General features: G+C 36.3%; 1 protein-coding gene across 13 annotated transcripts in view; it reads right to left on the bottom strand.

Annotated features, from left to right (window-relative positions):
- The window catches only part of CEP112 (centrosomal protein 112), a 470,205-nt gene that overhangs the window by 383,191 nt on the left and 60,657 nt on the right, over positions 1 to 26,357 (bottom strand). For all 13 annotated transcript variants that reach the window (XM_049859721.1, XM_049859720.1, XM_049859713.1 and 10 more), the window contains 3 exons: positions 25,585 to 25,632; positions 25,243 to 25,320; positions 2,700 to 2,786 (listed from right to left, as the gene is read on the bottom strand). In XM_049859721.1, the coding sequence (XP_049715678.1) occupies positions 2,700 to 2,786; positions 25,243 to 25,320; positions 25,585 to 25,632 (213 nt within the window). The remainder of the gene's footprint in view (positions 1 to 2,699; positions 2,787 to 25,242; positions 25,321 to 25,584; positions 25,633 to 26,357) is intronic.

Raw genomic sequence — 26,357 nt, 5'->3', positions numbered from 1 at the left:
AAAAAAGTTGTTCACCAAAATCTAACCAACTTTTTCTTAGTGCTTTTTTGTAACCAGCATTTTTCTTTACCTTTCATTATTTTAGTCCCACCTCTAAGACTGATCGAAACATAAGAAAAGGAGCTACTTAGACCATATTACCCATACCAAACCAAACCCATAGCCATTGAGTTCATTCCAACTCATAGCAACCCTCCAGGACAGAACAGAACTGCCCCATAGGGTTTCCAAGACTGTAATCTTTTTTTTTTTTTCCCATTTTATTGTATTTAAGGTGAAAGTTTACAGTGCAAATTAGTTTCTCATTCAAAAATTTATACACAAATTGTTATGAGACATTGGTTACAGTCCCTGCAGTGTGTCAGTACTCTCCCCCATTCCCTTTCCACCACAGGTTCTCTGTGTCCATTCATCCTGTTTTCTTGTTCCTTCCTGCCTTCTCGTCTTTGCTCTTGGACAGGTGTTACCCATTTGGTCTCGTACACTTGACTGAACTAAGAATAAGAAGCATGTTCCTCACATGTGTTACTATTTGTCTTACAGGCCTGTCTAATCTTTGGCCAAAAGGTGGACTTAGACAGTACCTTCAGTTCTGAGTTAGCAAGGTGTCTGGGGGTCACTCTAGGGGTTCCTATAGTCTCTGTCAGACCAGTAAGTCTGGTCTTTTTCTGTGAGTTTGAATTTTGTTCTTCATTTTGTTCTCCAGCTCTGTCTGGAATCTTCTGTTGTGATCCCTGTCAGAGCAGTGAAGGCTATATCTTGACAGAAGCAGACTGCCACGTCTTTCTCCTGCAGAGTGGCTGGTGGGTTCAAACCACCGACCTTTCGGTCAGCAGCAGAGCACTTAACACTGTGCCACCAGGAATCCTTGTATTACCCATAAAGAAGCAAAAAATAATGTATGCAAGTAGAAAGGACATACTAAATTTTATTCCTCCTCCAACTTCTGATACTTAGAAAATGACATACAGGTAACAAACTGATGGACATCCTTTCCAAATATGGCAGAAGGCCAAGGATTTTATTTATATTCTACCTGGTAGTTCAAATGATTTTCATTCCTTTTTCACACAGGATTTACTTAAAAAAAGAAATTTCTGAAAAATTTTACTATAAAATATTTTTCTTAGAATACATATTTATAACAGAAGTACTAAGAAGCCTAATTTAAACTCTACTACCCTGATTTTTCCAATTACTTTTTTCATATTCATTCATCTTAAGAATGTCTATATATCAATACATTCTACTTTATTTGGACATGTATCAAATTGAGAGAATTGTTTTAAGTGAACACTTTTAAGTAAAATTCTAATAAGGCAAAAAGTAATACTTGCCTTTAAAATTTGAATGGAAAAGCGAGAGAAGAGGCTAAATTCTAATTTTCAATCAATGGTTTCCTTCCTGTTTCTTTGAAAGAAGATTAGCCAAAGACATACCTGACTAAACGCTAAGCAAAGATGTCAGTTTGAGGACTAAGGTGCGCCTGACCGAAGCCATGATACTTTCAATCGTTTCATATGCATGCGAAAGCCAGACAATAAATAAGGAAGACCGAAGAACTGACACCTTTGAATTATGGTGTTGGTGAAGAATACTGAATATACCATGGACTGCCAGAAGAATGAGCAAATCTGTCTTGGAAGAAACACAGCCAGAATGCTCCACAGAAGTGTGAATGGCAAGACTTCATCTCAAGTACTTTGGACATGTTATCCAGAGGGACCAGTCCTGGGGAAGGACATCACAATTGGTAGAGGGTCAGCAAAAAAGAAGAAAACCCTCAATGAGATGGACTGACCCAGTGGCTGCAACAATGGACTCAAACAGAGCAACAATTGTAAGGATGGTGCAGCACCAGGCAGTGTTTTGTTCTGCTATATTCAGGGTGGCTATGAGTCAGAGCTGACGCAACGACACCTAACAACAACAACAAATATTAAAAGCTTTTTAAGAAAGCTTCCATCATGACTCCTTGTCTCCATCTCTGCGACGCAGTTTTGGGAAGCAGAATCATAGACATAGTTTTGAAATAGTAATGCTATTTCTACTGGATTAACCTTTGTGTATTAAAGAAAATTACTGTCATTAAATTATTTAATCACTTCTAAACTGCATTATCAAATTTCATGTAAGAGAACTGTGAGTTGATAGCACCTCACTGCTCTGACAGTTAAGAAAAAAATTTTATTTAAAAATACATATTGAAAAGCTGGAAGCCATAAATCCCAATGAGCTACTTAAGAAAGAAGCCTACATTCTGTGTGCTAGCATTAGAATACATGCAGTCTATACCACACTAAACTAAGTTCAAGAGTTCTTTTTGAAATTACAAAGGAAATTTAAATTAGCAGAAAACTGAAAGAATATTAGACCAAACAAATATTTGCAGCTGATGTCTTAGCCCAACTTATCTGAAAGGTAATGATAGGATGTAGATAAAGAATGACAAAAAGTCCATCCTTAAAAGAATAGTTGAAAAAGAACTAAAAGGCAACATAAGCTAGAAGATTTTATATAAAAACATATGTTGAGCAAGTGAACTTTAAAGACAAACTTTTGCAGGACTATGACTTTAGCAAATTCCACTTACAATACAGACTATCATAAAGTACATAAACAGATAGATGGATAAACACAAGACCTATAATATTTTACATATTCAGTATAAATAAAAGAAAAAATGATATACATCCTACCTTCTGAACATCAGCATCATGTTTCTGTTGTAGTTTAAGCTTCTCTTCATGAAATTTCGCTTCCACTATTTTCGTCTTCATATCCAACTTCAAGGAAAATATTTTAAAAGTGTTATTAATTTACTTTTCCCTTTGGCAAGAATACACAATTAAAATAACTCCTTATATGAAAGAGGATATCATTTTCTATCTTTAACTTGTTCTAGCAATCATATTACATATGCCAATATGCTCATTACATTATTTCAATTATTTCTAAGCTAACTGTAAGTCTTCAAAATAAAGTTGCCTTGGTTGGTGTCTTAGTTATCAAAAAAAAAAGTGTTGCTGTAATAGACATACCACACATGGTTGGCTTTTACAAACAAAAATTTATTCTCTCACAGTTTGCTGTTGTTCTTAGGTGCCATCAAGTCAGTTCCGATTCATAGCAACCCTATGTACAACCGAACGAAATACTGCCTGGTCCTGTGTTACCCTCACAATCATTGTTATGCTTAAGCCCATTGTTGCAGCCACCGTGTCAATCCATCTCATTGAGGGTCTCCCTCTTTTTCACTGACCCTCTACTTTACCAAGCATGATATCTTTCTCCAGGAATAGATACCTTCTGACAACACATCCAAAGTATGTGAGACGTAGTATCACCGTCTTTGCCTCTAAGGAGCATTCTGGTTGTACTTCCTCCAAGAGAGATTTGTTCATTCCTTTGGCAGTCCATAGTATATTCAATCTTCTTCACCAACATCACAATTCAAAGGTGTCAATTCTTCGGTCTTCTTTATTCATCATCCAGCTTTCACATGCCTAGGAGGCAACTGAAAACACCAGCTTGGGTCAGGCCCACCTTAGTCTTCAAGGTGATATCTTTGCTTTTCAACACTTTAAAGAGATCTTTTGCAGCAGATTTGCCCAGAGCAAATGCGTCATTTGATTTCTTGACTGCTGCTTCCATGGGCGTTGATTGTGGATCCAAGTAAAATGAAATCCTTGACAACTTCAATCTGTTCCCCATTTATCATAATGTAGCTTATTGGTCCAGTTGTAGGGATTTTTGTTTTCTTTATGTTGAGGTGTAATCCATACTGAAGGCTGTGGTCTTGATCTTCATCAGCAAGCGCTTCAAGTCCTCTTCACTTGCAGCAAGCGAGGTTGTGTCATCTGCATAACACAGGTTGTTAATGAGTCCTCCTCCAATCCTGCCACATAAAATATTTAAGACACTCTTTTCTGTGCGAAAAAAAGATAACTACAAAACCTATGTAATTTGAGTACAGAAAAATATAGATATCCACATATATTGGCTGAAAACATCACAAGCACTAAATTACATCTTTGTAGTCTTAACTTTAAAGTGATAAAGTCTCTGAAAATGTAGAAAAAAATTCTAGCTCACAAAAAAAAGAGCAGACTTACTGGTCTGACAGAGACTGGAGAAAACGTGAGAGTATGGCCCCGAGATACCCTTTTAGCTCAGTAATGAAGTCACTCCTGAGGTTCACCCTTCAGCCAAAGATTAGACAGGACCATAAAACAAAATGAGACTAAAAGGGCACACCAGCCCAGGGGCAAGGACTAGAAGGCAGGAGGGCACAAGAAACATGGTGATTGGGAACCTGAGGTTGAGAAGGGGAGAGTGTTGACATATCATGGGGTTGGTAACCAATGTCACAAAACAATAAGTTTAATAAGAAGCTAGTTTGCTCTGTAAACCTTCATCTAAAGTACAATAATAAAAAAAAAGGTTGTCTCTGAAATCAATGCAAAAATTAGAGGAAAATTAATAAATGAAGCCATTATCGGCCATTAACCCATAATAATTACATTCTTCTAAAACACTGAGATTTAACTTTTCTCTTACAAAGCTTCTTTAATTTTTTTTTTTTTTTTAATTAAAGGCCCCTACTTTTTGACAGCAGTAGGTTAGGTTTTTTTTTTCACTTTTTGACAGCAATGGGTTAGTGGTTTACTTTTTTCAGACCCACATTGTTTTGTATACTGTTTGAAGGCACATTTCACCTCGCTGATGTTTATTTACACTTTGTAAAATCCCAGTTAAGAGTTAGCAGACAAAATCTGCTATCTGGTTAAATATTCTAGCTTTCTCCACAAAGTATTATTCTTTTTTTTTTTTTTTACTAATAAGCCTTTACATAACTATTCCATACTTTCTACTTCTCTCCTTTCTTCCATATTTTCCTTTCACCCTTTATTTATCAAAACTGTAGTCTCAAAGATCACAATGACATAATTATTACCTTTCATCCAAAGGTCTTTTAATCACTAAATCTAATGGTAGACTTCATCCCTTCCTCTTCAGCAATCTGCACTACGATCATCCATCCTTCTCTCTTACCTTGGCTTTCTTTGGCTTCAGTAAGATGGCACCTTTCTGGTTCTTCTCTTACTTTTGAGAATATTTCGCTAAATCCTTTGCATTGTCCAGTTCTTCCAGTTCCCAAAAGTAGGCATGCTCCCTCCATTTAGTCCACAGTCATCTTCACTATATATAAACATTAGCTTTTGGTGATCTCATCTGGATTTAATGCTAACCTGCCATGTAGATAAATCATAATTCTCCATTTCTAGGCTTCATGTCTTTCGAGGTTCCCACTCCCTCCTAGATAGCACCAGTTGGATGTTCCTCTAGTACATCTAATTCAACTATCAGTAAAAATAGTACCTGCTATGCACCAATAGCCTGGTGGCATAGTGATTAAGAGCTATGGCTGCTAAACAAAAGGTTGGTGGTTCAAATTTACCAGGCACTCCTTGGAAACTCTATGGGGCAGTTCTACTCTGTCCTATAGGGTCACTATGTTTCAGAATTGACTCAACAGCAATGGATTTCGGTATGCAGCAATAAGACCTTATTTCTGACTCCTTTTCCCTCACCCTCAACATCCAATCAGATACCAGTTCTACCCTAGTAGAGTTCCTCATTAACCCTCCCCTCAACTGTTAGAATGACCTCCTCACTGGTGACTCCCACTTAGAGTCTTTCAGCCCTTTAAACCATCAGAGTCACTACTGCCAACTTACTTTCCTAAAGCAGTTGTGAAAATGCCATTATCTGGTCAAAACTTTAGTGGGTTCCTCTCCCTTGGCTTGGTGGCAACATACATTTCGGGCTTCATCACACTTGCTTCCTTTTCATTTCCCTATACAGCAGCTAAGTAATTCACAAACTACAGGTGAACATGCATTCTGCTTTCCTGCTTCCATGTCTTCTCTGCTTATCAAAATCTTATATTATTCAAACTCTCACTCACTATGCATAGTCACTTCCTCCAAGTAGTCTTTTCACACAGTACTATATATGTGTACACTTATATGTACACATGTACATATATATGAAAATTAAGTTTTACAGTTCAAATGAAGAGCCGAGTCTAAATTATAAAAAATCTTCATAGTCAGGCTAAGGAAGACTGAATTATTAAGGAGTATGAGCATAGAAGACATTCTTAAAATAGAATATAAGAAAAGTGAGTACTTGTTACCGAAATCAGCCATTGTTTGACTTGTTCTCACCTAGCAATTCTCTAACGTTAAAGAGGTTTAGTTTGTAAGTGAAATTCATTCTAGGCCATTTCCCCCCCGTGGAAAATACTTTATGGTGAGAATCAGATGGGATAAGGCAGGGGGAAAGTCTCATCTCATGCGACCAAGTCCCTGGGCAATATTATCAGGAGATTTTCTCACATGATAACTTGAACCAGTCCTGAGGTAAACCACCTGCTTCCAGAAAAAGAAACAGAGCCATCAAGAAATGGGAACCAGCAGCACAGGGATAAGAGGCGTGCACTCCAATCCATTCTACGCAGTCTACTGCTAAAGCAAAGGCACTGAGATTGAATGGCTTCTGCTTCCAGACGCTCCCCACAGGCTATTTTTAAGAGAATTTCTGAAATTTCTATTTAGAAAAAGTTTAAGAGAATTTACTATTTACTAAGTATATTTGGGCCCCATTTTCTTTTTTATACTTACTTCAAAAAAATCACTCTGAAGTTGGGCAGTCCTACCACATGATTAAAACTGGTGAATACCCTCCCTTAGACTGTTAGAATAAAGCATTTCCTTGCTATATACTCCTAGGAGTATATAGCTAGGTGTATATAAATTTTTGCATGAGAGACTGACTTGATTTGTAAACTTTCACTTAAAGCACAATAAATATTAAAAAAAAAAAAAGTCACTAAATGTATGGACTACTACAGCCTTCTACAATAAAAGGGAAGGTGGAAGAAAGGAAGAATGTCCAGGGGGGAAAAAAAAAATTTCCTTGAGTGCAAAAACACCCTACTCACAGTCTAACTAGCTAAATTTTGAGACAATTACCAGTGTCATTTGTGTATTTTATTCAACTGAATATTTACCAACTTTGAATTAAAGAGTTTTTAAACACTTGCCCAGCAACTCTTCAACATTCACTTTTACAGGACAGATTTTTTGTTCAAAGTGATACTTTTACTATTAGCAGTCTTACATGTGCAAATTGTATTTCACATCTGATGGTGAACTTGGCAGAATACCAAACTAAAATAGCATAGTAACCATTGACAATTTTGTGAGGAAACAAAATGTATTGAAGCTATTTAGACAGGTATCATCCACACATTTTAAAATCCTAGGAACCTCCCTAAGTGTTATTTCAAAAGCCTTCCTGTTGATCAACCTCAATCATATCAAAAGGAACAACATACACAAAAAAGGAAAGATCTATGTTGACTAGAGAACAGAGCTCTACAAGCTTTCAATGAAGTATAAAAAGTAGCCAATTCTTTTTTGTTTGTGTTTATTGTGCCTATGTAGCAATTAAACTGTAAGGCTTAAAACGTATAAAACATGACTCATGTCAACCATCTGTATAGCCCAGTTATTTCCACACATAATCAGCAACTGAACAGCTTTATTTGCTTAGTCACATTTTCTTTCTAAGTTTAAACAGTCATCAAAGCAAACTGCAAACGAAGTGATTCATAAAATAATCATCACGCTATTTGCTCAGAGACCTAACTGAGCAATTCTAGACAATTCTCCTAGTTACTAGTCAGAGGTAACTGTCATATGTTAGTAACTAAGATTCTTCCTGCTCAGTATCTCCAGTGTACTCTACACTCAGACATTAGTTTGTAATACTTCATAATGCCAATTGTTAGCCATTGTACTTACAAACATAGCAGACAAATCAAGGAATCACCCTTGTCATCTCATCCCTGGGACTTAGGGATGTATGTGTTAGAGTAATTTCTAATCTCCAAACTCATCACATTAAAGGAAGACATGGTATTTAAACATACATGGTGCATGCTGGCATTTTTGTTTTTTCTGATTTTAAAAAATGTATTCATATACTATATATGCAAATATAATTTTACATGAAAGCATAAACATGAACATATTACATAGAGTTTCTGTCTGTTGTGCTTAGCTTCACTGCACTCATTGGTGTTCTTTTCCTTTTTTTATTTGACTCTCTCCCTCTCCTCCTCCTTTCTCCCTACATTAACACTGGCACTGGGAAGTCCATGTTAACAACCTCGTATGCTTAACTATCTTCGGCCAGCCTCACAGAATCATACACAGATAAACATATATACATATACCAGGATGGGGTTTTGTGGCACAGACTGCTATCATCCCCAGATATTTATTCTCTTCTTCCTCTGGGGCCCCACTATCACCACCAAGTTTGAGCTGGGCAAATGGCTGCATCACATTCAGGGACACGTGACCATGTGACTAGGTCATGGCCAGGGGGAATGAGGGGGCAGAAATGATACAGGTAACTTTTACTTGACATCCTTAAAAATAAACTGTCTTTCTCTTCATGTACTCTTTCTCTCTTTCTGAAGGGTGGAACTTAAAAGATAAGGTACTGGTGGGTAACCTACCATGAAAAAAAAAAAAAAAGACTCAGATAAATGCAGTAACTGCCACTTCAGATCCAGAGAATAAAGCCATATGCTGAGGATGGCAGAGCCACCCCACCAGCCTGGGTGCCCAATGACATCACAGAGCAGAGCACCTTCTACACACCCTGGACTGTTACATGAGAAATACACTCTCTTCTTTAAGCCACTATGATAATAATAGATTCTTTTTAACTATGTATGTTCCATACATATAGAAAAAATTTCTGCATCTTGCTTTTCTCTCAGAACAATAGCTCATAAAAATTCTAAAATTACCTTCTTACAGCTTTTTATTTGTTCTTTTTTAATTACTACCTACCTACTGGTGGTGCAGTAGTTAGGGATTTGGCTGCTAACCAAAAGGTCAGTTGTTCGAATCCACCAGCTGCTCCTTGGAAACCCTATGGGGCAGTTCTACTCTGTCCTCTAGGGTTACTATAGATCGGAATTGACTCAATGGCGGCGATGGGTTTTTGGGGTTTTTTTAATTCCTTAATGAGGATAAAGGAAAATTTGTTCAACCATTTCCCTTAAAGTACATTCACTTTGTTTTCAGTGTTTTTCCACTGCAAACAATGACACAAAAGCATTCTCATACATGCCCCTATGCACTAGACCTTTGCTTTCTATAGATTTCCAGGAGACAGGCTGATGGGTTAATGAGTAAATATACTTTTATCATAACAGATTTTTCCCTCTATTAAAGGTTACAGAAATTCACATTTCCACCAGAGAGTAAATATCTCATTACTGCTCCTTTAACTTGCATTACCCTGGAAAACTACTGTATCTTAGTCCCTTTTCATTTGTTTTTGGGCCATACGAATTTGTTCTGTGAAATGCCACTTCATAATCTCAATCCATGTTTTTCTCTCTCAGTATATCTCTATGTTACATACATTAACACTCAAGTCTGTCCCAAATGTTTTGCCCAAATTTATTATTTTCTGTTAACTTGAATATGATATTTTTGCTATAAAATTCTTTAATATCATTTGCATCACGTATTTCTATCATTCCTTTTATGGTTTCTGGGTTCAGAAGAGGCAGAAAGGTCTCTCCAATTCCTATACTTTTTAACAAGATTTTCATCATTTTGGAAGTTTTTGTTTGGCTTTTTTAGGTTAAGTCTTTAGTCCATCCAGAAATTTTGTTTTGTTTTTCTAGGGTAAGAACCCAATTTATTTTCTTCCAGATAAATGATAAGTTGTGCCAGCATCATTTATTAAAGAATAGTCTTTTTTTCAGTGTATTGATGTACAAACTTGGTACTAAAATTCTTTTTTTTCTGGGGTTCAATTATTTTTGTTGTAATGTTCTTTGAGTTTTGTTTTCAGGATTACGCCTGCCTCATAAATCGAGCTAAGAAATACTCCCTCTTCTTATGTTTTCTCAAAGAATTTGTGAAATATTGGAATTAGTTCTTTAAATGAGTTCATGTAAATAGATAATTGGAAAAGGGAGGAGTATTTTAGAAGCCCATTCAGATAATTGTTGCTATTCTTCTTTAGTACACCAATACTCAAAAGTACTAGTTTTTTAGTTAGTTGCAATGTGGATTCTGAAACTTCATGCGTGGTCACACTAATCTGTTGGTCCATCTTTCGCTTTGAATGGATCTTTTACTTACATGAGATTTTATAACATCATGCATTACACATTTGGAAAATATTAGTTAAATTAGTTGTGTAAATTCCCAAATATTATATCAAAACTTCACATTTATTAATATCTTCACCAGCCTCATCAGAAAAGTCTTAGTACTGGAAAGCTGTCAAGCTCACAGTATCTGGTACAAGTTTTCCAAAATTCTAATTTTCATTTTAAGTTCAAATTTTATCATTAGCAATAAATATTGTCAGCTGTTTTTCTTCAAGTGACAAGCTCATTTGGCTCATTTCTGAGAAAATGCCAAACATCCAAGTCTGAATAATTGTAATTTGGCAATCAGTCATTCTTTCAAATAAAAATGGTGTTCCACAAAAACAGCAGCTATTACAGCTCACAGCTCAAAGGCTCACACAAGTGCTTTTCTTCTAGGCGGTCACTGTACTTTGGTAAGCTGTAGGCGTTCTTTATGCATACTTCCATTTCATCACTCAGGTATCATAAGGATGCATATTAAAGGTATAAGATTTGATAAAATTAATACTTTTTATTGCTTGCTTCACCAAAGACATTCTTAAGTAAAATGAGTATTTTTTTCCTACAAATGCATGGCAGTGAAGAATGTAATGAGTACCTTCATGATTTGGTACCACCGCCCTGATTTGTTCTTAGAAATGGTTTTACCCAGCACTGCTTTTACACCATTGGTGTGAATGTCAACATTTGGCAATAACATTTAGATATTATTATGAAAATTATTTTGACCTCACAGGCCTCACAAAAGAGTCTCAGGAACCCCAAGGCTCAAAAACCACACTTTGAGAACCACTACCCTAAAGGAGCTCTTGCATATCAGGTTACAAGATTGTTCATGGGATTCCTGTTGTAAAAGCCAAAAACCAGAATCTATTCAACAAGAGAATGGTAAGAAATTTAAAAGAAAGCAATGCAAATGGATAAACCATAGCTATGTGCCTCAACATGAATGAATGTCAACAACATACTACTGAACAAAAGAAAACAAGACACAAAAGAACATATAAAATTAAGTTCCATTAAAGTTCCTGATAACATTTTTAGTTATAAGGATGCAGGCATTAGTGTTAAAATCAATTTTTGAAAACAGGGAAGAAAAACTATCATCACAAAACCCAGGATAGTAGTTAAACATACAGGGAAGATGGAAGAGATTATATAACTGGGAAGGGTCAGACAGCAGACTTCTGGGGTATTGGCAATGATCTAATTCTTGGCTGAGTGGTGTTTACAATGGTACTCCCGTGTGTAATTATTTGTTAAATTTTGTGAGACCATGTGGATCCGCATGCTATATTTCATAGTAAGAAATGTTTAAAAATCCCAATTCCCTCATCATGTCAATGACTATGGATTTCTTACCCTGGATTTATTTAAATTCTATATTTAAATAGCAGATGCACAGAAATAAAAATAGCCTAATGGCTTTACACATAAGCAAGCAGCAAGATCCTTTTCAGGCAGTAGGTGGGAACACTCAATGTGGGTGGAGGTGAAGTTCAAAGGAAATTTTTATTTCACAAAATGAGCAATTTCTACCATCTGTTCTCTGAAAACTGATGGTTTTCTGAAAAGTGATCTCCCTTTGTTATGCTGTCTCTTCTTTCATTTTCACTGACAACGGTTTTCCAAATGTCTTAATCCATATCAGGAACCTTTTTAAAGAATACTAAGAAAAGCCCACTACTTGATGATGCTCACTGTCGCTCAATTCTGTGATGTAGATATCAGAGGAAATGTGTTAGCAATTGCAAAGGCAAACAAGTCCAAGTGTATCTGTGAAAGACAGGCTAAAGTTAAAATAAAGGATCACTGTCACTCAACACGTGTTTTCCCATAACACCCAATATAAACTGAAAATTTAAAAAAACATCATCAAATATTTTACAGGTGTATTTTTAGCCACCAAAAGAAAACCACTATAATTCTTTAATTCTAACAAAATAAGGCTGCAAATATCACACCTTTAACATCTTAGGTATTTTCCACAAAATTATAAATTTCAAATGGAAGTTGTCTTTTATTAAGTTTAACTTATAAATGCTAATAAAATATTTCAGGACTCTCTTAAACTTCACCAGAACTAAATACTTTATTAAATACTTCATGACATAACACAGATAAACTCTGTAATCTGTATAAAATTTCCTATCATTCAATTCACTCCATGCTTACTGATTAATTTAACATTAGCATTTCAACCTCCTAAAATTTTTGGATTTATAACATTAATTTAAGAATGGCATAATCTAGATTACTATCACTACTTATAGCATAAACCTTTGAAATGGATCTGAGATTTAAATATTAAAATATTTAGAAAAGACCGACAAAAAGATAGTTTAATTTTTTCATAATCTTGGAGTAAAAAAGGCTTTTCTAATAAGCATGATACAAAATCCAGACATCGCAGTGAAAACACTGATCGCTATACATGAACAATGACCACATATGAATCAAAGGACATACAGAGAAAAATATTTGCTGGTTATATGACAAAGACCTGAATTCCTTAACATATAAATTGCTCTTAGAAATCACTATGAAAACAAACAATTCAGTGGAAAACAGTAAGAAAAGACAACTCACAAAAGTGAAATAAAAAAGACAATATATATGCAAAAAATTGGTTCATTCTCACTTATAATGAGACATATGTAAATATCAAAACAAGATACTATTTTGCATCTCACAAATAAAGATCAAAAGAGTTTATAATCCAGGGTTGATGAAGGAATGAGAAAATATACTCACACACTACTGCTGGAAGTGTAAATAGACATAACTTCACACAAAAAAAAAAAGTTTACTGAGATATAAATGATATTAGCATAAAAATTCACCAACTTTAAGTATGCAATTCATAGTTTTTAATATACTTATAAAGCAGTTCAACTACCATGGCAATCTAATTATAGAACATTTTTATCACCTCAAAATGAAACCCCATACCCATTAGCCATCGCTACCTATTCTCGCCCACGCCTGCCGCCCTAGACAGGCCTAACCTTACTTTAATGGCAACTTGTCGATGTCAATCAAAAATGTAAAATGCACAAGTCTGTGGCTGAGCAATTCCATTTCAGAGAATTTATCCCATAATAATAAACATACAATGTACAAAGACATGGGCAGAGATGTTCTACAAACATTGTTACAGCAAAATACTACATACCCCTTAGGTTGGTCAATAAGAGACAATAAAATATGGTACGTCCACAAAATTTTAAAAATCATTAAAACAATAAGGCCATATTGCTGATATAGAAAGAGCAGCAGGATATATAGTTGAGTTAAAAATACAAAACGCAAAACAGTGTAGAGAGTGCTATGTATGATGCCACTTGTATTAAAAAAAAAAAATATTCCTACAAAATTTGAAGAGACTACACGCTAATTTTTTTTGCAATGATTACCCCTAAGGAATGAAGATAAAGGGTTAGGAGAAAAACTATTAAATATTTAATTTCGTTATTTCATTTAAAAAGAGTGGTGACTCACTTGAAGAAATCCTATTTATTGTTTTAAAAAACACCACCCAGCAACAACAAAAGCACATTTTAGAAGAAATTTAGATGAGACCAGCACAAGACACGTCAGAGTCTTTTACGTGGATGTGCCAGGATCTACTGAACTTTTAAAGAAAGCCTTTATCCTCATGCCCACCATTAAATGTCTAATAAAAGTGACTTAATCAAATAGACAGAAAATTACCTTTCTAAAGGATAACTATGCCATTTTATAACATAACTATGCATTTAATTTTAGGGAAATATCCAAGTTAGAAAAATATCTGTGGAAACAGAGAAAAATAATAAAGCAATATGATACCTACTTTCTGTTTCAACAATGAAATTCTTTTTTTAATTGTCCTGGGACTGATACATTTTAAAAGAAACATATTTGCTCTGCCTTAATAATAGAATTAGTATGTTTGTATTTGCAAAGGCAATCTAAACTGCTAACTTTTGCTCGCTTCAAATGACTCCTGATTACCTTTGACCTTTTTTTATTTTCATTCTCATTTTTGCATGTAATAAATTACTTGTACCTTATAATAACACACAATATTCAATAGGCTTCCAAGTACTAATTTCCATTTCAAAAAAAGTTAAAATATTTATGATACTAAGCTTATAAAAAGCCATCATTTCAATTTATCATTAAAAAGACATAATTCGAAGGGGGCCAAGATGGCGGACTAGGTAGACGCTACCCCGGATCCCTCTTGCAACAAAGACTCGGAAAAACAAGTGAATCGAACACATACATAACAATCTACGAACCCTGAACAACAAACACAGATTTAGAGACGGAAAACAAACAAATACGGGGAAGCAGCAACTGTTTTTGGAGCCTGGAGCCAGGGTCCCAGTCAGGTAACCTTGGCACCAGGCATCTGGGCCCAGGGGAGCTGAACTCATAAATCTTGTGAGGGCGCGAACAAGGGGCACAGCCCTACCCCCGGAACTGAACCTGGGAGGGGGCCCAGCTAGTCCGCACGGGCGGTGTGGCGACGCGGCTGGTGGGAGAACTCCCCGGGAGGCAGTAACTGGTTTTGGAGCCGGGAGTGCTGCGTCCCAGCCGGGGAACCCTGGCGCCGGCCATTTGACTGGGAGCTATCACGGCACAAGCACGGGGCGCAGCCCTACTCCCCTGAACTAACCCCGGGAGGGGGCCCAGCCAGTCCGCGGGGGCAGCGGGGTGACGCAGCTGGCGGGAGGAGAAATCCCCGGGAGGCAGTGACTGATCTTGGAGCCGGGAGTACACCGTCCCAGCAGGGGAGACTTGACGCTAAGCTTTGGACTGGCACCGGAGGATCTGACTGCGGCTTCAGCGGGCCAGACCCCCGGGGGCAATCTCCACACAGCCAACACACATAGGAGAAACGCCCCTCGGGAATCTCAGATATAATAGTCATTCCAAGCAAGACAAGCAACTCTGGCTATACTCCGAGGTACTACTCTCCTATCTCTCTGATCCCTCCCCTACCCTCTCCAGTCGGCTTCATTAACATTGGAATTTCCTGAGCCACAGGGAGAACAGCTCCGGCTCCGTGGCGGCTTTGCTTCCCCCACCCCTTTTTTATTTCTTTTGGTCTTTTCCTAATCCACTCTTCCGGCCTGAGAGAAGGAACCACAAAAAATCCAGGGACCAAAAATCCATCCCTAATTGGACTAAAAACACAGAACCAGCTACAGCCAAGCATATATGATTCAAATCTCAGACTTTCATCCTTACAGGGAACAAGGTGGTGGTTATAATCCAAAGACAGTTCTGATAGGGATCTGACTGCATTTTTTTTTAGCGGAATTTCTGGAAAAACAAGTTTCCCAGTGATGGTTTGGAGACAGCAGTCAATATCAAACCACGTAAAGAAGCAGACCATGATAGCTTCTACAACCCCCCAAACAAAGAATCAAAATCTTTCCCAAATGAAGATACAATCCTGGAATTATCAGATACAGAATATAGAAAACTAATTTACAGAATGCTTCAAGACATCAGAAACGAAATAAGGCAAACTGCAGAAAAAGCCAAGGAACACACTGATAAAACAGTTGAAGAACTCAAAAAGATTATTCAAGAACACAGTGGAAAAATTAATAAGTTGCAAGAATCCATAGACAGACAGCATGTAGAAATCCAAAAGATTAACAATAAAATTACAGAATTAGACAACGCAATAGGAAGTCAGAGGAGCAGACTCGAGCAAATAGAATGCAGACTGGGAAATCTGGAGGACCAGTGAATTAACACCAACATAGCTGAAAAAAAAACAGATAAAAGAATTTTAAAAAATGAAGAAACCCTAAGGATCATGTGGGACTCTATCAAGAAGGATAACTTACATGTGATTGGAGTCCCAGAACAGGGAGGGGGGACAGAAAACACAGAGAAAATAGCTGAAGAACTCCTGACAGAAAACTTCCCTGACATCACGAAAGACGAAAGGATATCTATCCAAGATGCTCATCGAACCCCATTTAAGACTGATCCAAAAAGAAAAACACCAAGACATATTATCATCAAACTTGCCAAAACCAAACATAAAGAGAAAATTTTAAAAGCAGCCAGGGATAAAAGAAAGGTCTCCTTCAAGGGAGAATCAATAAGAATAAGTTCAGACTACTCAGCAGAAACCATGCAGGCAAGAAGGGAATGGGATGACATATACAGAGCACTGAAGGAGAAAAACTGCCAGCCAAGGATCATATATCCAGCAAAACTCTCTCTGAAATATGAAGGCGAAATTAAGATACTTACAGATAAACCCAAGTTTAGAGAATTTGCAAAAACCAAACCAAAGATACAAGAAATACTAAAGGATATTGTTTGGTCAGAAAACCAAGAATATCAGATACCAGCACAATACGAGGTCACAGAACAGAACATCCTGATATCAACTCAAATAGGGAAATCACAAAAACAAACAAATTGAGATTAATTTAAAAAAAAAATTCTCATAACAGGGAATCACTGAAGTCAAAATATAAAAGATCACAATACTCAAAAAGAGGGACTAAATATAGGTGGCATAGAACTGCCATATGGAGAGTGATACAAGGCGATATAGAACATTACCAGTTAGGTTTTTACTTAGAAAAATAGGGGTAAATATTAAGGTAACCACAAAGAGGTATAACAACTCCATAACTCAAGATAAAAGCCAAGAAAAACATAACGACTCAACTAACATAAAGTCAAACACTATGAAAATGAGGATCTCACAATTTACTAAGAAAAACGTCTCAGCACAAACAAGTATGTGGAAAAATGAAATTGTCAACAACACACATAAAAAGGCATCACAATGACAACACTAAACACTTATTTATCTATAATTACCCTGAATGTAAATGGACTAAATGCACCAATAAAGAGACAGAGAGTCTCGGACTGGATAAAGAAACACGATCTGTCTATATGCTGCCTACAAGAGACACACCTTAGACTTAGAGACACAAACAAACTAAAACTCAAAGGATGGAAAAAAATATATCAAGCAAACAATAAGCAAAACAGAAGAGGAGTAGCAATATTAATTTCTGACAAAATAGACTTTAGACTTAAATCCACCACAAAGGATAAAGAAGGACACTACATAATGATAAAAGGGACAATTGATCAGAAAGACATAACCATATTAAATATTTATGCACCCAATGACAGGGCTGCAAGATACATAAATCAAATTTTAACAGAACTGAAAAGTGAGATAGACACCTCCACAATTATAGTAGCAGACTTCAACACACCACTTTCGGAGAAGGACAGGACATCCAGTAAGAAGCTCAATAGAGACACGGAAGATCTAATTACAACAATCAACCAACTTGACCTCATTGACTTATACAGAACTCTCCACCCAACTGCTGCAAAGTATACTTTTTTTTCTAGTGCACATGGAACATTCTCTAGAATAGACCACATATTAGGTCATAAAACAAATCTTTGCAGAATCCAAAACATCGAAATATTACAAAGCATCTTCTCAGACCACAAGGCCATAAAAGTGGAAATCAATAACAGAAAAATTAGGGAAAAGAAATCAAATACTTGGAAACTGAACAATACCCTCCTGAAAAAAGACTGGGTTATAGAAGACATCAAGGAGGGAAGAAGGAAATTCATAGAAAGCAACGAGAATGAAAATACTTCCTATCAAAACCTCTGGGACACAGCAAAAGCAGTGCTCAGAGGCCAATTTATATCGATAAATGCACACATACAAAAAGAAGAGCCAAAATCAGAGAACTGTCCCTACAACTTGAACAAATAGAAAGTGAGCAACAAAAGAATCCATCAGGCACCAGAAGAAAACAAATAATAAAAATTAGAGATGAACTAAATGAATTAGAGAACAGAAAAACAATTGAAAGAATTAACAAAGCCAAAAGCTGGTTCTTTGAAAAAATTAACAAAATTGATAAACCATTGGCTAGACTGACTAAAGAAATACAGGAAAGGAAACAAATAACCCGAATAAGAAACGAGAAGGGCCACATCACAACAGATCCAACTGAAATTAAAAGAATCATATCAGATTATTACGAAAAAATATACTCTAACAAATTTGCAAACCTAGAAGAAATGGATGAATTCCTGGAAAAACTAAACTAACACAATCAGAAGTAGAACAACTAAATAGACCCATAACGAAAAAAGAGATTGAAACGGTAATCAAAAAACTCCCCGCCCCAAAGAAGAGCCCTGGCCCGGATGGCTATACTGCAGAGTTCTACCAAACTTTCAGAGAAGAGTTAACACCACTACTACTAAAGGTATTTCAAAGCATAGAAAATGACGGAATACTACCTAACTCATTCTATGAAGCCACCATCTCCCTGATACCAAAACCAGGTAAAGACATCACAAAAAAAGAAAATTACAGACCTATATCCCTCATGAACATAGATGCAAAAATCCTCAACAAAATTCTAGCCAATAGAATCCAACAACATATCAAAAAAATAATTCACCATGACCAAGTGGGATTTATACCTGGCATGCAAGGCTGGTTTAATATTAGATAAACCATTAATGTAATCCACCATATAAATAAAACAAAAGACAAAAACCACATGATCTTATCAATTGATGCAGAAAAGGCATTTGAGAAAGTCCAACACCCATTTATGATAAAAACTCTCACCAAAATTGGAATTGAAGGAAAATTCCTCAACATAATAAAGGGCATCTATGCAAAGCCAACAGCCAACAAACAACACTCTAAATGGAGAGAGCCTGAAAGCATTTCCCTTGAGAACAGGAACCAGACGAGGATGCCCTTTATCACCGCTCTTATTCAACATTGTGCTAGAAGTCCTAGCCAGAGCAATTAGGCTAGACAAAGAAATAAAGGGCATCCGGATTGGCAAAGAGGAAGTAAAATTATCTCTATTTGCAAATGACATGGTCTTATACACAGAAAACCCTAAGGAATCCTCCAGAAAACTACTGAAACTAATAGAAGAGTTTGGCAGAGTCTCAGGTTATAAGATAAACATACAAAAATCACTTGGATTCCTCTACATCAACAAAAAGAACATCGAAGAGGAAATAACCAAATCAATACCATTCACAGTAGCCCCCAAGAAGATAAAATACTTAGGAATAAATCTTACCAAGGTTGTAAAAGACCTATACAAAGAAAACTACAAAGCTCTACTACAAGAAATTAAAAAGGACCTACTTAAGTGGAAAAACATACCTTGCTCATGGATAGGTAGACTTAACATAGTAAAAATGTCTATTCTACCAAAAGCCATCTATAAATACAATGCACTTCCGATCCAAATTCCAATGTCATTTTTTAATGTGATAGAGAAACAAATCACCAACTTCATACGGAAGGGAAAGAAGCCTCGGAGAAGCAAAGCATTACTGAAAAAGAAGAAGAAAGTGGGAGGCCTCACTCTACCTGATTTCAGAACCTATTATACAGCCACAGTAGTCAAAACAGCCTGGTATTGGTACAACAACAGACACATAGACCAGTGGAACAGAATTGAGAACCCAGATATAGATCCATCCACATATGAGCAGCTGATATTTGACAAAGGCCCAGTGTCAGTTAATTGGGGAAAAGATAGTCTTTTTAACAAATGGTGCTGGCATAACTGGATATCCATTTGCAAAAAAATGAAACAGGACCCATACCTCACACCATGCACAAAAACTAACTCCAAGTGGATCAAAGACCTAAACATAAAGACTAAAACGATAAAGATCATGGAAGAAAAAATAGGGACAACCCTAGAAGCCCTAATACAAGGCATAAACAGAATACAAAACATTACCAAAAATGACGAAGAGAAACCAGATAACTGGGAGCTCCTAAAAATCAAACACCTATGCTCATCTAAAGACTTCACCAAAAGAGTAAAAAGACCACCTACAGATTGGGAAAGAATTTTCAGCTATGACATCTCCGACCAGCGCCTGATCTCTAAAATCTACATGGTTCTGTCAAAACTCAACCACAAAAAGACAAACAACCCAATCAAGAAGTGGGCAAAGGAAATGAACACACACTTCACTAAAGAAGATATTCAGGCAGCTAACAGACACATGAGAAAATGCTCTCCATCATTAGCCATTAGAGAAATGCAAATTAAAACTACGATGAGATTCCATCTCACTCCAACAAGCCTGGCATTAATCCAAAACACACAAAATAATAAATGTTGGAGAGGCTGCGGAGAGATTGGAACTCTTATACACTGCTGGTGGGAATGTAAAAGGTACAAGCACTTTGGAAATCTATCTGGCGTTATCTTAAACAGTTAGAAATAGAACTACCATACAACCCAGAAATCCCACTCCTCGGAATATACCCTAGAGATACAAGAGCCTTCACACAAACATATATGCACACCCATGTTTACTGCAGCACTGTTTACAATAGCAAAAAGCTAGAAGCAACCAAGGTGTCCATCAACGGATGAATGGGTAAATAAATTGTGGTATATTCACACAATGGAATACTACGCATTGATAAAGAACAGTGACGAATCTGTGAAACATTTCATAACATGGAGGAACCTGGAAGGCATTATGCTGAGCGAAATCAGTCAGAGGCAAAAGGACAAATATTGTATAAGACCACTATTATAACATCTTGAGAAATAGTATAAACTGAGAAGAACACATACTTTTGTGGTTACGAGCGGGGGAGGGAAGGAGGGAGGGAGAGGGTTTTTTACTGGTTAATTAGTAGATAAGAAATGCTTTAGGTGAAGGGAAGGACAACACTCAATACATGGAAGGTCAGCTCAACTGGACTGGACCAAAAGCAAAGAAGTTTCCGGGATAAAATGAATGCTTCAAAGGTCAGCGGAGCAAGGGCGGGGGTTTGGGAACCATGGTTTAAGGGGACTTCTAAGTCAATTGGCAAAATAATTCTATTATGAAAACATTCTGCATCCCACTTTGCAATGTGGCGTCTGGGGTCTTAAATGCTAACAAGCGGCCATCTAAGATGCATCAATTGGTCTCAACCCATCTGGATCAAAGGAGAATGAAGAACACCAAGGTCACAGGACAACTAAGTGCCCAAGAGACAGAAAGGGCCACATGAACCAGAGACCTACATCATCCTGAGACCAGAAGAACTAGTTGGTGCCCGGCCACAATCGATGACTGCCCTGACAGGGAGCACAGCAGAGGTCCCCTGAGGGAGCAGGAGATCAGTGGGATGCAGACCCCAAATTCTCATAAAAAGACCAGACTTAATGGTCTGACCATGACTAGAGGAATCCCGGCGGTCATGGTCCCCAAACCTTCTGTTGGCACAGGACAGGAACCATTCCCAAAGACAACTCATCAGACATGAAAGGGACTGGACAGTGGGTAGGAGAGAGATGCTGAAGAAGAGTGAGCTAATTATATCAGGTGGACACTTGAGACTGTGTTGGCATCTCCTGTTTGGAGGGGGGATGGGAGGATAGAGAGAGTTGGAAGCTGGCAAAATTGTCACGAAAGGAGAGACTGGAAGGGCTGACTCATTAGGGGGAGAGCAAGTGGGAGTAAGGAGTAAGATGTATATAAACTTATATGTGACAGACTGACTTGATTTGTAAACGTTCACCTGAAGCTCAATAAAAGTTAATAAAAAAAAAAATTCAAGGAAAAAAAAAAAAGACATAATTTTTTACCCCAAACAAATATTTGGAGATGCATATTACATATACAAGAATACCCACCCCCAAATTATTTACATTAATGAAAAATGGAAACAATCTCAATATACAACAGTCAGGATCAGTTAAATAAACAGGGATGTTTCCATAATTTGAAATCAGATACAGACATTAAAAATAGATGCTTATAGGAACAATATTTAGTAGCATGAAAAATACTTAACATATGCAAAGCAATATATACAATGCCATCGCAATTTTCTAAGGAAAAATACATGTTTATATGCTGGAAAGGGAAAAGACTGAAAGACTACACAACTATTTCATCAGAGTTTTATTTCTGCATGTTATTTTTATAGGTGATTTTATTTCCTTCTTTACACGTGTATTTTTTCCAAATTTTTTCAATTAAAAATCACATACATTATTTTATCATTTAATCAGAAATACTAGTTTAAAAGAAGGAAGGCAGTAAGATAGTTCTCACATTGATGCAACTCAACACACACCCTGAAATATTTTATGATGAAGAAAAGAATATGATCAAACATTTTATCAGAAAAAAAAGTTTCAGAAACAATTATGTAATTGCAGAAAGGGTTGTTTTTCCCAAAATGTTCCCTGGGTATATTTTAAGACATGCAATAAGTTGATGTTCACATACAACCTTCTCAATGATGCCACAAATAGATGCATTCATTTAAAATATGTGCACACACACACACACACATACACACACACAAACCCTAAGGGTGTGGAAAAAAGACAGTCACATACATTTAAAAATGAATCTCAGATGCAATACACAATAGCTTTAAATACTTTTTCTTTCAACACATATGTGGAGAACACTGGAATATTTACTCCTGGCCCAAGCTGTCATTATAAAGAGTAGAAATCTTATTCCATGAAAGACAAAAGAAAATTTTCAAAAGTCAGCATTTTTATTTTAATCCTTTTAATTATTCTTTGGAAAGTGGCTTCAAGAGTAAGAATTAGCACAAAATAAATTAAAAGGAAAAATGATTGGGAATGACTTTTTAGAACAATGACAACATAAAAAAAAAAGTAAAACGAGCACTCAAAACAGGCTTTTTAAATGCCATTTTTGTTTATTTCAACAGTTTTTTAAATACCAGGTATACACTAAGAAAGAAAACTATGTGCCTTAAGTTGGAGCTATTAAATGACAGATGGACTAACACTGAGATCAGCTGCAATAATTCTACCAGATTGAAATTTAAAAGAAAAAATAGCCCTTCCTCCTCCATTATCAACAGCATCAACAACAAAGTCAATGTCTTTTGTGACATTTCATAAAGAAGGTGGTAAGAAAAGTATGCTGTTAAAAGGGACCAACTTGAAATTGAACTTCAGAAATTTTGAAGTTAAAATGAATGAGTTATTTAAATAAATTTATTAAAAACAATAATCTAAGCCAATTAATAACATTTTACATATTTATACATCTAAATTGTACATTACAATTTGCAAGTTACATAAATATTTATTATTCTCATTCGATTTTGGTGACAATCCTGTAAGATCAAAAGTTATCTCCTCATTAAACAAATACTAAGCCAATAATCTTGACTTCTTGGGGTCATATGACTAGAGAATACTAAAGCTGTATTTAGTTCTACTCTGCCCTACAGTGTTGCTATGAGTCAGAATCAACTCGTTGGCAACGAGTTTGGTTTAGTTTTTTATTTCTGACTCCACAGTCTATGCTTTTAACCACTAAACAATACTACCTCTAATAATTCTGCTATAAAATGGCCAAAGGAGGGCGGTTGATTATGTCATTTATCAGCTATAGCATATCTTAATTTAGCAGATCAATTTAAATAGTAAGAACAGTAAAGAGTAAGGTTAAGAACATATTTTTTCCAGATTTCTAATCTAATAGTTTTCCATCACACCACACAAATGAGCAACGTGTTTCACTGGGGTCATAAGCAAAAATGCAAATAATGATTTTTAAATTTACCAGAAAAATTAAAAAAAAAAAAAGAAAATTAACATTTGTTTAACAACTATGATACATCAAGTACATAGCTACTTCCAAAAAAAAAAAACCATTGCTGTTGAGTCGATGCCAACTCATAGCGACCCTCTAGGACACAGCAGAACTTCCCCACAGAGTTTCCAAGGGGTTTAGAGTAGCTGGTGAGTCTGAACTGCCAACCTTTTGGTTAGCAGCTGAGCACTTAACCACTGCACCACTAGGACTTCTTTATAGTTGCTTATCAAAAAAAAAAAAAAATTTTTTTTTTTTTTTTTTATCCTGTACCAAAACCAAACCCGCTGCCGTTGAGTCGATTCTGACTCATAGGGACCCTACAGAACAGGGTAGAACTGTTCCGAAGGGTTTCCAAGGAACGGCTGGTAGATTCAAACTGCCAACCTTTTGGTTAGCAGCTGAATGCTTAACCACTATGTCACCAGGACTACTTAAAAAAAAAAAGTTGTTTTTTTTTTTTTTATACTTACAAACTACAAAATCCTTGAAACAATCCTGCAAAGCAGGTATCCTTCAACTTACATGGGGTAACTGAGACTCAGAGAGGTTAAGTATGTGACGGTTTTCACACAGCTAATAAGGAAAAGAATCTGGATTTAAACTCTCGTATTCCTGACTCCAAGGAGCCCTGGTGGCAAGTGGTTAAGGGCCCAGCTGCCAACCAAAAGGTTGGTGGTTCCAGCCCACCAGTCACTCCATGGAAGACAGATGTAGCAGTCGGCTTCCATAAAGATTACAGCCTTGGAAACCCTGTGAGGCAGTTCTACTCTGTCCGGTAGGGTTGCTATGAGTCGGAATCAACTCATCAGCAATGGGTTTAGTTTAGTTTTTCATTCCTGGCCCCACAGACTACGCCCTTAACCAATAAACAATACTACCTCTTCAATAACTGTACTTTAAAATGACCAAAGAAGGGTAGTTGATTATGTCATTTATCAGCTATAGCATAGCTTTATTTAGCAGATCGGTTTAAAGAGTAAGACCAGTGAAACTAAAAAGATACATTAAAATTAGTGGAGAAAAAGGACAAATGTAAGCATTCAATGAGGTCAAATATACTGTCTCTTAAAAACTGCCATTTCCCTTAGCTTCTGATATCAGGAATTAACCTTCAGGAGACAGCCTCTCAGGACACCCCTGTCTCGAGAGAACGGACTTGGGACATACAAGATGGAAGTCAGGCATTAGAAAATAGAAAGACAAACCCTGCTTACCTTACATTATTATTTTACCTAGGACCTGAAAACTCACAGTATACAAAAATTTCACAACTGTGTTAACAGTTAAATACAACAGAAATATCTCAATCCTACCTCTTTCTCATGCATTCGAGAGAGTAAATGATCATCGTGAAAACTGCTGGATTTTCTTAGGCTGAATTTGGGAGTCATCTGTTGAATAAATAAGAATTATTTAATACTTTTACACATCTGGTTTATCCTCAGCCAAAAAGTAAGTTTCAAAATGTGTAAAGTCCATGCCAAACTAATAACAACACTGGAGAAAAAGTGATTCATTCACTTCTATGCAGCTGGGATTAATAAGGCTATTATGCTTCATAATGTGAGCCTACATTATTTTATGTAAAGAGTTAAAGGTTACTTTATTTAAAAAATACCTGTCCCTAGAAAAAGTCCAATGTAATTCTCACCTACCAGAGAAACTGGGACAGGCCTCTGTCTCAGATACCGAGGATTTTCTATCTGAAAATTTTGAAAGAAAATAGGTTTTATTAATTTGGAAGTTTAAGTTATTATTTGATAAAATATAAAATTAACCTGTTACAGGAAAAAATATTCTGTATGTCTTAATGTTTGTGGGTTTTCAGATAGGTATTACATATAATTTTTTAGTGGCTCCATGACAAAGTATAAAATTCAAACTCCTTTGTATAAATGTACGTTCGTGATCCCATCACTAACTGTTCACCTTCATCCTTCGTTATTCCTTGCCTCATATTTTACTCTCCCAGAATCCTGAATGACTTGTATTATCAGAACACTATAGGTTTTCTCATACCTCTATGCACTATTTTGTCCATTACTGCCTCTAATCTCTATAAGCATGCTCCTATTCATGTTCAAGTCTCAATTTAATCACTACACTCCTAGGCATATTTGGTGGATGAAACCTTAAACATACTTCCATAACAGTAAATAGTATAAATAACAACATGCATATAATTTTAAAATAGCTTCAGGTATGTAGAATACAACAAATCAGAATAAAGTCAAAAAGAGAAAGATGCTAAACAGGAGCTGATCAAATTCAGGAAAAGAAATGAAAGAATAAGGCAAAAACCACTGGAGAAATGAAAACCAAAGTAAGAGTTGTCCAAAGGAGACTATGATAAAACTGAAGTGACAGTAGGAGACACAGAAAACTGAAACTGAAACAGAATCAAGAAAATAAAACTGAAATAAAAACA

Source organism: Elephas maximus, chromosome 19 (assembly GCF_024166365.1).
Source record: "Elephas maximus indicus isolate mEleMax1 chromosome 19, mEleMax1 primary haplotype, whole genome shotgun sequence".
Classification (NCBI taxonomy): domain Eukaryota; kingdom Metazoa; phylum Chordata; class Mammalia; order Proboscidea; family Elephantidae; genus Elephas; species Elephas maximus.
Note: the sequence above shows the minus strand (reverse complement) of the source record. Positions and strands in the feature narration are given on the sequence as shown.